Below are 15,995 nucleotides of genomic sequence, written 5' to 3'. Positions count from 1 at the left end.
GAGATGGCCGCGCTTTAGCTCGGCTCCGTTCGCCCGCCTGGGTTTTCACATTTATCCTGCTGTAATCCTGCCCCGGGAAGCCCTGTTTGCTGAGTGGTGGTGCTGCGACGCTTTGCAGGCACTTACCTCTTGTTCCGGTTATCCTGGCTGCTGTAGATCCGGTGCAGTGCCCCCGATTGTGTTGGGGTGTCGGAGGCGGACTGGCCTGGATCTTCTTGCCGGCTCCCGGGCCAGACGGAGCCTGCGGATCTGCCCTCCGGGGCGCGGAGGAGGTGGTCGGAGGGCCGTTGTTCGTGTGGGCCGGAGGTCCTTCCTGGCCGATTCCTGTGGGGAGGAGGCCTATGGTGGAGGCGCTGCCTTCCGTGGTCGAAGCTCCTCGTGTGTCTGGCTTGCTCTCCCTTTGTTCTCCGGTCCGGCCATTTTGATTTTGCCGCCCGGACTCGGAGAACGGGACCGGCGGCGTTGGGTGGCCGGCGAATCCCTTTCTTCTGGTGGCCCCCCTTCCTGCCCGGGGTGCTCTGTTGCCGGTCAGCGGGACTTTGTTTGCCTTACTGCCGCCTCGGCGGAGATTTGCAGCCGCGCTGCCTTGTCGGACTCTCAAAATGGCGGCCGACCCCGAGTGTCTTGACCGGGCCTGGGCGAGCGCTGGAGGCCCGCCGCATGGCCCGGGTGCCCGATACTGTGAATGTTTTCCTACACTTAAGGAGTTACTGGACACCCTGCTCTCCTGGCGGCTCTGTGTGGCCGCGCCTATCCTAGCTTCGGAGATGGTTCCTCACGGCGGGCCTCCTGAGCCCCCACGGCCAGACGTGATTGTGCCGCCGCGGGGTGCGGCTGGAATTATCCTGGCGGAATTGGCCCCGGCTCCGACCGCGTCTGCTGCTGTACGGAACTTGATGGCGCCTCCTCCTCCTGCGCTACCTTCGTTCTCTCGGGCCCGGGAGCTGGATTTTACTTGGCCTGGCCTTCATGACTCTCCCGCTTCCTTTTGGTCGCTGCTGCCCGGCGATGTCTCCTGTGCTGGCCCAGATGGGTCGGTTCTTCTGGACATATCCTTGGACTTGTGCCTGCATCGTTTGCTACACTTCGTGACTTTCCTGGATCGTCCGTGTTCCACTTTACGTGCCTTTTCCGGACTGCCGTTGGATCTTCCTGCTGTCTGTCTCCTGTTCTTCGTAACCTGGTCCTCGCTGGATCGGACCGTTTCCACTTTGGACAAACAAGGACAGGGCTAATGTATATTGGCATCTGTGTGCGGTAGTCTTGCACTGGTTTGGATGGTCAACCTGTTTCGGTATGGTTCTGTGTGATTGACTGGTGACCCTGGACTCTAACCCGATGTTCTTTGGCTTCCCGGGGACTTGGCTCCTCGACTCAGGCGGGTGGCTGGGTGCGTTTACTCCTGTCTCCCGGCCCTCCCCCATGTATGTCTGTGTGTGTTTCCCATCCCTCGTTTCCTTCTCTTCCCTTCCCATTTTTGTCTTTGTTTCCGACTTAACTTTGCTCCGCTATATTTCGGGTTCTAATTAGGGCGACAGGCACGCTGCGGGGGGGTAGGCCGTAGCCTTCTGCAGGGGTGCAGGGTGGGCTTTATGGGTGGGTTGGGGGGGGTCTGTCCGTATTGGGGGGTCTTTTTCCTCCCTTATTTCCTCTCTTTTGTTCTATGGCTCTTGTGTGTTCACTTTTTCCGGGACTCCGTCTCCTCCTGTATCCCCCTGGGGAGTTTCTGTGACTTTCGTATTCCGGTATGTATCTGATTGTAGCTCGCTGGGTAATTCGGTATCGATTTTTGCTATGTCGCTTGCCGGACCCTATTATCCTGCTTTCACTCCTGGGGGTGCGTGGTTTGGTGGGAGTCCCTTCCTTCGTTCCCTTTTTCCCTCTCCCCTTTTTCCTCCTTTATGGGGGTCCTTTTATTTTGTTGGGATGCGTATCGTATTGTCTTTTATTATGTGGGCCTTTTTGATCATGTCTACTCATTTTGGGTGGGGGCGGCGACGGGTAGGTGCGGTTTGATTGATGCCATTGTCGTTTCTTTATATTCCGATAACGTTTATACTCTTTGATAGCTATGTTGGTATGGCCTCTTTTGTCATTCTGTGACCGTAAGATGGCGGCTTGCCGCGGCCCCTCCCTGGTTGTTTTTTGCACGGCCCATGATTCTTCTGTTTCCCCACCCCGCATTAGAAAATTAACCTTTTATTGTCCTGTTCTTGCTGATTGCTCGATGCTCCTATTGTTTCTCCTGTGCTCCTGGTGACATATCCTGTTGAAAATTTGTCTTTCATTTACTACGTTGTCTACCATGTGGTGGCCAGCCCTCGTGGGTTGTAGGCCCGTATTTGTGAGCTTTTTTGTACAATAAAGGTTTTCAAAAAAAAAAAAAAAAAAAAAAAAAAAAAAGGGGGTGGGGCTATGCAGCCTCTCTCTCTAAGCCTTCTAAGGCTCTGGGGATAAAGGACTCTATCCCCAGGGCAAGGATTTTTATTTTATTTTTTAAATAAGAAAAAGGGTGCCGCCTTCTCATGCCCTGGGAACCCCATCTCTAGGGCACAATGCACTAAGAAAGGGGAGGGGCAATGTGGCTGCCCTCCCTGAGCCTTATTAGGCCCTGGGGTCCCCATCCCTCAAGGCTGTATTTATCTGGAAAGGGGAGGAGGCCATGCGGCCCTCTCTCCCAGCCTTCCAGGGCCCCCGTGGCCCCAGTTGGCTCACCGCATGCTGTGGGAGCTGGCATTGCCCCGCCCAGAGGGAGCAGCATGTATGGAGCCCTATATGAATGGGAGCGATATATTGTTCTGCTTCCCTGCCCGCATCAATGCATTTTGAAAGCTCCCACTGGCTGGGAGCAGACTTTGTGTTTGCTCCCATTCGGCGGGAGATTTGAGAACACTCCCGCCGGATGGGAGCAAACATAAGTTTCCCTGCCCGCCCCAGTGCGGGCAGGGAAACTACTGTGTCCCACGGTTGTGACCCCCGGGACACAGCAATTGAGCCGGCCCGGGGGATGGTGTGCTCTTTAAAGGCTCAGGGAGGGGGACCTCTCTGCTCCCCTCCCTCTTTAGTTATGTAGGGCCCCTGGTGATGGAGTTTCCTGCTCCTTTAAAGGCTCGCCCCCCTTCCCCTTATTGAATACATTGTGCCCTGGGGGTGGGGTGCTCAGGGGCCGAATACCTCTCTGGAGGGTGGACCACGTGCACCCCCCCAATGTATTTCAATGGAGCCCTGGGGGATGGGGTAAGAAGGGAGACTTTTCACTATGGGTGACAGGATATAATCCAAATATTTAGCAGCATTTTCCAACAAACTCTGATTAAAGGACACTATGGGGAATCCTGGTGGGTTCGTCCTATCCTTATGCATTTTTGGCGTGAGACAGAACATCTCTTTTGGATAATCACTTTTAGAAAAACGGTATTCTTCCAAGCTTAACAAACCATTATCTTGCCAATTCCAAAGAGTATCATAGCTCCCCGTTGCAGCATCTCCCGGTGCTTGTGCGCGGAACCTTTTCATAACCTCCAGAAAGCGTGAGCTGATGGTCTGCTTCCTGCCTGTATTTCAAAGTGTCACAAAGTACCACGGTCCCACCTTTGTCTGAAGCCTTGGTTGTATGTTGGAGCCATGCAAGCCTTTATCATGCCTGCCTTTGTCTGAAGCCTTGGTCGTATGTTGGAAACATGCAGGCCTTTATCACGCCTGCCTTTGTCTGAAGCCTTGGTCGTATGTTGGAAACATGCAGGCCTTTATCACGCCTGCCTTTGTCTGAAGCCTTGGTCGTATGTTGGAAACATGCAGGCCTTTATCACGCCTGCCTTTGTCTGAAGCCTTGGTCGTATGTTGGAACCATGCAGGCCTTTATCACGCCTGCCTTTGTCTGAAGCCTTGGTTGTATGTTGGAGCCATGCAAGCCTTTATCACGCCTGCCTTTGTCTGAAGCCGTGGTTGTATGTTGGAGCCATGCAAGCCTTTATCACGCCTGCCTTTGTCTGAAGCCTTGGTCGTATGTTGGAACCATGCAGGCCTTTATCACGCCTGCCTTTGTCTGAAGCCTTGGTCGTATGTTGGAAACATGCAGGCCTTTATCACGCCTGCCTTTGTCTGAAGCCTTGGTTGTATGTTGGAACCATGCAGGCCTTTATCACGCCTGCCTTTGTCTGAAGCCGTGGTTGTATGTTGGAGCCATGCAGGCCTTTATCACGCCTGCCTTTGTCTGAAGCCTTGGTTGTATGTTGGAACCATGCAGGCCTTTATCACGCCTGCCTTTGTCTGAAGCCTTGGTTGTATGTTGGAACCATGCAGGCCTTTATCACGCCTGCCTTTGTCTGAAGCCTTGGTTGTATGTTGGAACCATGCAGGCCTTTATCACGCCTGCCTTTGTCTGAAGCCTTGGTTGTATGTTGGAACCATGCAGGCCTTTATCACGCCTGCCTTTGTCTGAAGCCTTGGTTGTATTTTGGAACCACGCAGGCCTTTATCACGCCTGCCTTTGTCTGAAGCCTTGGTTGTATGTTGGAACCACGCAGGGCTTTATCACGCCTGCCTTTGTCTGAAGCCTTGGTTGTATGTTGGAGCCACGCAGGCCTTTATCACGCCTGCCTTTGTCTGAAGCCTTGGTTGTATGTTGGAACCACGCAGGCCTTTATCACGCCTGCCTTTGTCTGAAGCCTTGGTTGTATATTGGAACCACGCAGGGCTTTATCACGCCTGCCTTTGTCTGAAGCCTTGGTTGTATGTTGGAACCACGCAGGCCTTTATCACGCCTGCCTTTGTCTGAAGCCTTGGTTGTATTTTGGAACCACTCAGGCCTTTATCACGCCTGCCTTTTTCTGAAGCCTTGGTTGTATGTTGGAACCACGCAGGCCTTTATCACGCCTGCCTTTGTCTGAAGCCTTGGTTGTATGTTGGAACCACGCAGGCCTTTATCACGCCTGCCTTTGTCTGAAGCCTTGGTTGTATGTTGGAGCCACGCAGGCCTTTATCACGCCTGCCTTTGTCTGAAGCCTTGGTTGTATGTTGGAACCATGCAGGCCTTTATCACGCCTGCCTTTGTCTGAAGCCTTGGTTGTATATTGGAACCACGCAGGCCTTTATCACGCCTGCCTTTGTCTGAAGCCTTGGTTGTATGTTGGAACCACGCAGGCCTTTATCACGCCTGCCTTTGTCTGAAGCCTTGGTTGTATGTTGGAACGACGCAGGCCTTTATCACGCCTGCCTTTGTCTGAAGCCTTGGTTGTATGTTGGAGCCACGCAGGCCTTTATCACGCCTGCCTTTGTCTGAAGCCTTGGTTGTATGTTGGAACCACGCAGGGCTTTATCACGCCTGCCTTAACAATGAGGTCCGGACCATGAATGTGTCTTTATAACTCATTTCTTTACCCCGCAAGTCCATACATCAACTTCCTGTAGGGAAAGCGCTGGACTCTGGAATAGTATCATTTGCTAATCCAACTCCAGTCTGCGCAACAGTAGGGAGAGTGTTCAACACCAGTCCAACAACGCTGTCCTTAAGGTAAGTCAATGTAACGACTGGCGTGGCAAAGGGAGGCGTTGTAAAGACGTATTTGTGGTTCGGACGGCTTTGTTAAGGCACAGCGTGGTTCGAGCTCTGATGTAAAGGCTGTTTCCCTGAAGCTTTCAATGTTACACTGTTGTCATTTCTCAGTGTCTGAATTACCACTTTTGCTCTATAGGTAAATTGTCCCTTCTACTCTTCTGTCCTGATCGTTTCCTCAATTTCATTGAATTCTTAATGAGTAAATAGTGAACTGTGTCAATGTTGAAATGTCCCATATTTGGAATAAATATAGAGCGGGGTTCAGAGGGGCCTTTACAAGAATGATCCACTCAGACCCCTGGTTCAAGAAGATGTCTCTAGGGTAGATCGGACATTGTCCTCAAGGTCACATAAAATAATCAGTTTCTCAATATCATTAATCCGTAATCAGATGATTCCTCAATAGTTTGGCGAGGCACATTTCATTAAGTCCCCTTTGATGAAAATATTTCAACAATTTCAGTTTCCTAGAAAATAGGAAGAGATCTATAAAATATCCACATACAGGTAAAACAATGACAGGTGAGACAATGACAGGTGAAACAATGACAGGTGAAACAATGACAGGTGAAACAATGACAGGTGAGACAATGACAGGTGAAACAATGACAGGTGAAACAATGACAGGTGAGACAATGACAGGTGAAACAATGACAGGTAAAACAATGACAGGTGAGACAATGACAGGTGAGACAATGACAGGTGAAACAATGACAGGTGAGACAATGACAGGTGAAACAATGACAGGTGAGACAACGACAGGTGAGACAACGACAGGTGAAACAATGACAGGTGAAACAATGACAGGTGAGACAATGAAAGGTGAAACAATGAGACAATGACAGGTGAAACAATGACAGGTGAAACAATGACAGGTGAAACAATGACAGGTGAAACAATGACAGGTGAGACAATGACAGGTGAAACAATGACAGGTGAAACAATGAGACAATAACAGGTGAAACAATGACAGGTGAGACAATGACAGGTGAAACAATGACAGGTGAAACAATGACAGGTGAGACAATGAAAGGTGAAACAATGAGACAATGACAGGTGAAACAATGACAGGTGAAACAATGACAGGTGAAACAATGACAGGTGAGAATGACAGGTGAAACAATGACAGGTGAGACAATGACAGGTGAAACAATGACAGGTGAGACAATGACAGGTGAAACAATGACAGGTGAAACAATGACAGGTGAGACAATGAAAGGTGAAACAATGAGACAATGACAGGTGAAACAATGACAGGTGAAACAATGACAGGTGAAACAATGACAGGTGAAACAATGACAGGTGAGACAATGACAGGTGAAACAATGACAGGTGAGACAATGACAGGTGAAACAATGAGACAATGACAGGTGAAACAATGACAGGTGAGACAATAACAGGTTAGACAATGACAGGTGAGACAATGACAGGTGAAACAATGAGACAATGACAGGTGAAACAATGACAGGTGAGACAATGACAGGTGAAACAATGACAGGTGAAACAATGACAGGTGAAACAATGACAGGTGAGACAATGACAGGTGAAACAATGACAGGTGAGACAATGACAGGTGAAACAATGAGACAATGACAGGTGAAACAATGACAGGTGAGACAATGACAGGTGAAACAAGTGATGGCATCTTTTGTGACGGTGCGTAATCTGGACGAGCTCTCTGGAACAATTTGTAGCGCATGCACGTTTTGATTTTAGGAAGGAGGATTTATCTCCGGTTAAGATCCATTTCTAACATTTCTTGGCCATTTTGAGTTTGAAGAAGTGGTCAGAGATGACATCTTTACTCCATCTCCTTTCATGAGGAGAGGATGTGGCCTAACGGCTAGAGCAGTCGACCCCGAAGCTGGGGAACCGGATTCGAGTCTCAGCAGGGACGTTCAGCATCCCGTGATTCTGAACAAATCACCTAATATTACAGTGTTTAACAAAAAAAATGGATGTGTCCATCTGTAACGCAACTGGTGCTCATGTAAAGTGCTGTGATACCTTCAGGTCGAGTTATATAAACCTCCAAAAATAAAAAGTTCTGTTAACTTTCTCCTGCATCTCGTCGAGATCATCTTCATACCAGCTTGAGGTTAACCTATGCTTTTTTTGTTTCATGGTGGCGGGGGCTAATTTGTCCATTATAGCAAGAATATACCTATCATATCACTCTAATAACTTGGCTGCATTGGCACCAAGCTCTGTTAATCGATGACTTGGCTGGATCAGGGAATATAGGGTCTTTCTGTCAATGTGTTTCAGGTTTCTGGACTTTATCACATGGTATAACACGTACAGGGAGCGCGGAAGTAGATACTTTGAAGGGAGTAAGAAGGTTATCTGACCATCCCATTTAAACAGAGTGTGAGGCTTGGAGTAAGTTCTTCCTAGCAAAGATCCAATCCACAGTGGACCCTTTTTGTGAGTAGGGGAGATGCCATGTTGGAATTCTCGTGGAAGGATTGGAGTGTAGACGAGTGGGTGTTATTTTCCTCTCCCCAATGTAGGGTGAGATCTCCCAGGAGACAAGAGTGACCTTTTCATCTCCCCTCAGAACTGCCCAAATGTGGGTCTTTGGGTGATTGGCCACCGACTTACATCGCCTAAAAACATTGCCTGGACATCCTTTCATTCTGGATGTCTGCTTCATGTCTCAAATGCAATCCTACCAATGCAAAGAAGCAACACGTCCCTATATCGTCTCCCTCCCCCATGTCATTGGCTCTGATGGAATTGTTTTTACTTTGTACTCTTGAGTGCAATATAGTGATATTCCAGGTGATATTTTGCAATCACCGGTCTCTTGCTCCCATAACCTACATGCTGTAGAGCATACTCTCTGTTGCATTTAAAGCACTCCGCAGCCCCTCTAGGGTAGTATGTCCATGCTTTATATAGACACCCTATAGAATAGAATGAATGTCCTAAACAGAAACGCTGTCGGTTTTACACCAGTTTCCATTGGTATGTTGGAAGTGTTGAGGCTTCATTCACCCACTCACGCCCCTCTCTCTCTGAAGGAATCTATAAATGTGCCCAAATGTCTGCCATTAGAATTTTGAATTTCTGAGGATTAAATTGTGCCCTGGGATGCTAAGCCTGTTAGGGACTGGGCTCTGCAGAGGGAGTTTGCCCTATAAAACGAAAAGGGTTCTAGATTGAGAGCGTGAGATCTGCCAGGCAAGGTCTGCACTTTCGGGTCTCTCACATGCACTAGGTTCTCTTTTTGTTGATGGTAACAGCCGTTCTACAGGTTAGTGTCCTCGCTCAGTGTCGTAGCTTTAAATCGTCGGACATTTACGGAATTCTTTATGAGTTTGTAAGGCCAGGTGTTCTTGAGAGCTGTGCCAGAGGTACAGAACTCGCTCTAACTCAGCCTTGGTGCAAGCCATTGGCTCTGCTGATCTTGCTGCTAGAACTGCATACATATTTAATTTCTCTTCTCTCTCTCTTTAGAGCATGTAGGAAAGGTAGTGTGTGTGAGTTACTATAAAACAAAACACAATGGTGCAGATGTTTAGTGGAACACAGCAAAGAATGATGATGTGGATGTTCAAAGGTATACTGCAACGAATGTGATGTGGCTGTTAAAGAGTACACAACAAAGGATGATGATGATGTTCAAGAGTACACAACAAAGGATGATGATGATGATGTTCAAGAGTGTAAAACAAAGACTAATGTGGATGTTCAAGAGGATACAACAAAGAATGATGCTGTTCATGAGTATACAATAAAGAATGATGATGTTCAGTGGTGCAAAGTATGATGATGTGAGTGTTTCAAGAGCATAAACAAAGAATGATGATAATGATGTTGATGTTCAAAAGTACACAACAAAGAATGTTCAGTGGTATATTGCAAAGAATGTTGATGTAGATGTTCTAGAATACTCAAAAAAGGATGATGATGATGATGTTCAAGAGTGTAAAACAAAGAATAATATTGTGGATGTTCAAGAGGATACAACAAAGAATGATGCTGTTCATGAGTATAAAATAAAGAATGATGATATTCAGTGGTGCAAAGTATGATGATGTGAGTGTTTCAAGAGCATAAACAAAGAATGATGATAATGATGTTGATGTTCAAGAGTACGCAACAAAGGATGATGATGATGTTCAAAAGTACACAACAAAGAATGTTCAGTGGTATACTGCAAAGAATGTTGATGTAGATGTTCTAGAGTACTCAAAAAAGGATGATGATGATGTTCAAGAGTGTAAAACAAAGAATAATATTGTTGATGTTCAAGAGGACACAACAAAGAATGATGCTGTTCAAGAGTATAAAACAAAGAATGTTGATGATGATGATGATTAGTGGTGCAAAGTATGATGATGTGGATGTTCAAGTGAATAAACAAAGAATGATGATGATGTTCAAGAGTAAACAAAGAATGTTGATGATGATGATGATTAGTGGTGCAAAGTATGATGATGTGGATGTTCAAGTGAATAAACAAAGAATGATGATGATGTTCAAGAGTACACAACAAAGAATGATGACTAATGATGGTCAGTGGTATACTACAAAGTAAAATAATGTGGATATTCAAGAGGACACAACAAAGAATGATGATGTTCAGTGCTATACTGTAAAGCACAATGGTGTGGATATTCAAGGGTATAAAATAAATAATGATGATGGTCGGTGGTGCATAGAATGATAATGCTGATGATAATTGGTGTAAAAGTAAAGCATGATGGTGCTGAGGTTTAAAAGTAGAAAGGATGATGATGATGGTGTCCAAGAGTACAGACAGTGATGGTGCTGATGTTCCCTAGTATATAACAAACAGAAATGATGGTGCTGACGTTCATTGGTATCAAAATGAAGCATGATGGTGCTGACGTTCTGTGGTACAAAGAATGATGGTGCTGACGTTCATTGGTACAAAGAATGATGGTGCTGACATTCATTGGTATCAATATGAAGCATGATGGTGCTGACGTTCATTGGTATCAATATGAAGCATGATGGTGCTGACGTTCATTGGTATCAAAATGAAGCATGATGGTGCTGACGTTCATTGGTACAAAGAATGATGGTGCTGACGTTCATTGGTACAAAGAATGATGGTGCTGACGTTCTGTGGTACAAAGAATGATGGTGCTCGATGCTGTGACAGTTTTGTTTTTGTTCTGCTCTTAGGGGCCAAACATGGAAGCCCTTTCAAAACTGCTTCCTCCATTCCAGAAGAGCAAGGGGGTAGAACTCGATTCAGAAGATAGTGAGGTGCTGCCTTGTGTTCCATGGCCCGGCACATGTGAGTCTTTCAAAGTAGACCTTCACCTGGATGTTTCTTATGGATTTGTGTTAGCAGTGAGAAAGGTTATGTGTTTTTGTAATAATTCATTGGCAATTAACATATGTGTTATTTTCTAAGTATGTCTATCCCTAATGTTTACATTTTTGAATGTCATTTGTGTAGGTGCAGCAATGTCTCATATTACATGCCCTTTTTAATTATTTTCATTGTTTTACCATTTTCAAAATATTTTTGCAACATGATTTGTATATGTGTCTGCAATGTTTGAAATTATGTGATCATATTTTTCTCTGACTCTATTTTCATTTATGTATTTGGTGTGTGTATTTGCGCTGGTAGTGTTATACTCTGTGGCTGTTGGCTTTATATAGTTCCCTTCTTATAGTACCTGTGAGAGGGTATGTGCGGTGTGACTCACCTCAAGGCTCGGCTGGAGCAGATGGAGCCGGTTGGAGCTGTAGTGCTATTGGAGTAGACGTGGTGTAACGTTATTGAATTGCAACGGCCTCATCCTTTTATAGAAGTTCTTTTGTATTTGCCTGAACCTCCTGGTGCCTCTCCTTAATTTCCCCTTTCCGCACCCCACATTGTTTTAGATTATTTTCCTGACACTCCCCCTTGCCGCTCCCACGTTTACACCTAAAGCGTAGACGTATGTGACTATGATGACAAGACAGGAGTGGGCATAAATCGATGCCCATTCCTATATGGATTTAATTAATGAATACATGAAGTTGTAATACATGGGTTCTACTGCATGTCCTAATAAATACCTTTTCTGGATTGGGCTATGTTTGTTTAAATGGATAAGGCCACTCATCTCATCAAAAAGGTTTTAAGATATGAACTTGGTACCTTCGGCGCACATATGTTTTTGGTGTTCTCTCGATTCATATATCAGCAATCTTTTGATCAAAGACACTGACTCTAGAAACCAGTTAGAACAGTAACTGGTCTACCTTTACTATGTCTGTTAGCAAACAAACTAACCATCATAGCCCCTGGGGAGGTGAGTAAGTGAACACTGAGACTTGTGCAGACCTGTCCATTGCACTTGTCATCTGTGTCTTCATCATCATTAGTAATACTATTATTAAGAGTATTGATATGATGGCCATTTGTTAGGCACTTACTACATTGAAATTGGCTCTAAGTGCCTTTACTTTGGATCCCACTTTGAGCGGTGGGTCTTGGGTGATGGGCGTCCTTGACTTTTGAGGCACTTTTGATGCAAGATTCTCAGCTCAACCGTGTGTTGTCTTCTTTTACTCTCTGCCGCTTAATGTATCATTGCAGACTTCATGAACCAGTAACTTACCTTCTATTTCTGGTGGATGCTGCATCTAACTGCAGATTCCTCTACTTAGAATGTCCTCAAGGAGCCAGTTCTGGAACATGCCTCTCCCGCCCGCCGCTATGTGGTGCCGGCCCCGCTGGCACCATGTTGTCTCTGTACCACCCTGGAAGTGACAGGGTGGAGCCACATACAAGTGCCACCGCTGCACATGGATGTCTGGGTCTTGTTTTTTTTTTGTGCCTTCATTTCCAGAAGCGTGAACAAATATATTGGCACCAGTATGCTGAATGTTTAACTCTGAACATTTTTAGATCTTAATAAGAGTCCACTCCCCAGAATGGGGAGGTGGGATTCAATGAGTTATCTGTGGCTAAATAGAGTAGTTACCCAAAAAATCATTACCAAAGTTAAGTAGTTTGTTCTTCTGATTGATACTTCGAGCCACCCACTCCTTGCTTTTGAATAGATACCAAAACAGCACCTTCCAGCCAGATGTGGGGTCTGTGGAATGGACTCAGAAAGAACAGTCCTGCAGGGCTGAGCCAGCAAAGGTCCCCTTCCACTGGACCTGACTGTCAAAGGAGTAATGCTTTGTCAACATGTGCCCTGACGCCCACATCGCAGCCTGGCAGATGTCTAGGGCAAGCACAACTCACGTCTGCACAGTGGGTGCAATCTTTGCCCTGGTAGAAAGAGTCCTCAGACCTTCTGGCGGCTGCGTCTTGGCAAGTGTATAGCAGATCTTGATACACAGGACTGTCCACTCAACAGGGTCATCTACTGCCCTTCCTTCACCCTGAAGAATCCCGCAGATGCTGAGGGTCACCAGGATCTTCCTCTGTTCTATCGATGTAGAAGCTCACCGCGCTGTTCGGGTTCCAGCCGATGGAGTCCCCCACCCCCTTCTTTTAAGGGGTGAGGGAGCAAAGAATGCTGGCAGACACTGGCGTAATGAAAATTAAAGGGGGTCCCTGCATGGTAGGAAAAGGGCCCCCCTCCAGGTTCAATTACGAGCTCTCTAGCCAGAGTGGAGTGCCAAGGGGCCCCCCTGGAGCCTTGGGCCCCCCCGCACCGCGGGGGCTGCAGGGCCCTGTGTTACGTAATAGATGCCCAACTTGGAAGGGAATCACAACTTTTGGGAAGAATGCCACCCCAGCCCTCAGCACCAACTTATCCAGTAAAAAGGTGGCATAGGGCGGATGTCCTGAAAGTACCTGAAGTTCATTTATGTGACGAGGTGACGTAATGGCAGTGAGGAAGTAGGTTTTAAAAATGGGAGGCGCAGGAGCAGATGTGCAGTAGCTTGAAGGCCAAACCCAAGAGAGATTCTAAAAACAAATTAAGGCCCAGCTGTGGCATCACAAGCGGAGCAGGAGGGAATATGTTTTTCAAATCTATAATATTGCTCCTCACAAGAGGTCATTTAAACAGGGAGCCAACACATAACCTTTAACAGTGTCCGCTGCAGGGCCATGCTGGCCACAGATCAAACAAAGACCAGGGAGTCTGACCGCTTTGCATGTAAGGGATGAGTCTTGCCAACACTACACTAGGCCACAGATTCGTCTTAGCCCCCAGCAGAGATGCATTTTGTGGAATGGAGCCTGACAGGAAGGATGGCATCCACCACTTCATGCAGCAGATCAAAGCCAGTCAGTTGCCACTGCTCAATCTCCACTCTGTAGGCGTAGATGGTGCAGATTCAGAAGGAGAACCCTCCATTATTGCTGTGATCGAAGATCCTCTCGAGGGAGAAGCCTGATTGAAAGGAAGATGCTCTTTCCCAGAAGTTCCAGTCTGTGCCACTTGGATGACCTAGACCCTGTCGCTTTTTATCTTTTTCAGAACTCCAGTGTTCTGTGCCAGCCAGTACAGATCTCCTTATGAATGTTCTTGTAGAAACTCCAGTGTGCACAACATTCAACACTGCACGTTCTCAATGGTGGTGAAAAAATCGAGCAAGGGAAGATGGAAGATGCCCGCAACACCCGGGTTCTGCAGATGCAACTCGTCTTCAGCTCAAAGCCACCTATTCAGATCGCCTGCTCTGGTATTGAGAGACTCTATCAGATGGTTCACGATCAAGGAAATGCCCAAGCGCTCCAACCAACTCCAGAGGAGCAGAGCCACTTGTCACAGGCCTCAGAACCCCTTTCCACCCTGTTTATTACAATTGCACATGGCACTGGTGTCCTCCATGAGAATCTGCAGCAGCCTCTCCATGATGGATGGGAGATAGGCCTTCAGAGACATACAAATGGCACACAACTACAAGAGAATGATATGGAGCCGGGCTTCCGTCAGAGGCCAGAGTCCTCTGTTTCCACCTCCCCCAGATTACCTCTCTAGCGCAGCAGCGACGTGCCTGACACTACCGTCAGTTCTGGATGTGGAAGGGAGAGGGGCCGGTCACTGTACCGATTGCAGTCGAGCAGTCAGCACTGCAGGTTGTGAGCCACCATCTCCGAGAGCAGGTTGGCATTAGTCAGGTTGCCTTGATGCTGGGCCCATTAGAACTTCCGATCCCATTGCAGAGCCCGCATGTGCCACCTGGCATGACAGGAAAGGAGGATACAGGAGACTAAGAGGCCAAGAAGCCTCAGAGCTGCTCACAGCGAGCTCCGGGACTGAGGCTGAAACATTGAGATTCTAGTCTGAGTGTCCTGGACTCGTTGCAGCAGGGGCAGGCCCAACCTGCAGTAGGTCCACGTTAGCTCGAATGAATTGAAGCCTCTGTGAAGGAGTTGCATGTGACTTTGGCTCATTTATAGTGAACCCAACTACGTCATGAAACTCGTCGTCATCTGGAGGTGGACTACAACTGTGGTGGGCATGCCTTCAACAGTCAGTCGTAGCAGTAGGGAAACTGACATTGTCCGCTTTCTAAGGTGGGCAGTGGGCACCGCCATCACTTTTGTGAACACACATGGGGCAATGATGAGACCAAAGGAGAGCACAGCGAACTGACGATGCTTCGGGCCTACCTGGAACTGCAGAAAAACGTCTATAGGATTGCAAGACAGGGATTGAAAAAGAAGCGTCCTGCAGATCCGAGGGCTTCATCCTGTCACTTGGCTCCGGCGCAGACAGGATCTGGTCTGTATTAGGGTTTTGAATTCATCCTTTCACTGGTAAGAATTTAGAGGCAGAAGGTCCATAATCGCCTAAAGCCCCTGTCTTTCTTTCGCACAAGGAGGTAGTGAAAATAACAACCTTCTCTTTTTTCGGAGTCACCCTTGGGGAGTAGCACCCGCACCGCCTGCAGCAGAAAGAGCAGGGGCTCTTATGAATTTAGCGCTGATGTGGGGTGAATATCTTGGTGGGGCAAAAAGAAATGGTATGTCCAGGCCATGTAGAATTATTTGTAAGACCATGTATCAGACATAATGGAGAACCTTCCTGGGAGGAAATGAGGACTCCTGCCCTCCCCCCAGCCAGCCCTGCCATGGGTGGGCATGCGCTGCAATGGCAAAGTAAAGTGGTCTGGTAGCTGTTACTTCCTACTTTGTAAGAATGGATTCTAAAGTTCAGAGGGCAGATCCTTCCCCCTTACTTTCCATCATGAAGAAATCCACGGCCGACCCCACCGACCTGAAAAACTACCGGCCCATCTCTCTCCTCACTTTCGTGGCCAAAGTCACTGAGAGACTCGTGAACGCCCAGCTGTCCACCTTCATCGAAGAGAACTCAATCCTAGCTACTCCCAGTCCGGTTTCCAGAACAACCACAGCAACGGGACTGCCTTCCTTGCAACCACGGATGACATCCACATGCTGCTAGACCAAGGACACACCGCGGTCCTCATCCTCCTGGACCTCTCCGCAGCATTCGACACCGTCTCTCACCAGACACTCGCAGCCGAC

The 15,995-nt window shown here is 47.4% G+C and overlaps 1 protein-coding gene across 5 annotated transcripts in view; it reads left to right on the top strand.

Moving 5' to 3' along the window:
• Positions 1-15,995, top strand: part of SPAG17 (sperm associated antigen 17) — a 1,244,773-nt gene that overhangs the window by 1,172,954 nt on the left and 55,824 nt on the right. For all 5 annotated transcript variants that reach the window (XM_078656351.1, XM_078656349.1, XM_078656348.1 and 2 more), the window contains one exon: positions 10,718-10,832. In XM_078656351.1, the coding sequence (XP_078512477.1) occupies positions 10,718-10,832 (115 nt within the window). The remainder of the gene's footprint in view (positions 1-10,717; positions 10,833-15,995) is intronic.

This window comes from Lissotriton helveticus, chromosome 8 (genome assembly GCF_964261635.1).
Source record: "Lissotriton helveticus chromosome 8, aLisHel1.1, whole genome shotgun sequence".
NCBI classification, from domain to species: Eukaryota; Metazoa; Chordata; class Amphibia; order Caudata; family Salamandridae; genus Lissotriton; species Lissotriton helveticus.
Note: the sequence above shows the minus strand (reverse complement) of the source record. Positions and strands in the feature narration are given on the sequence as shown.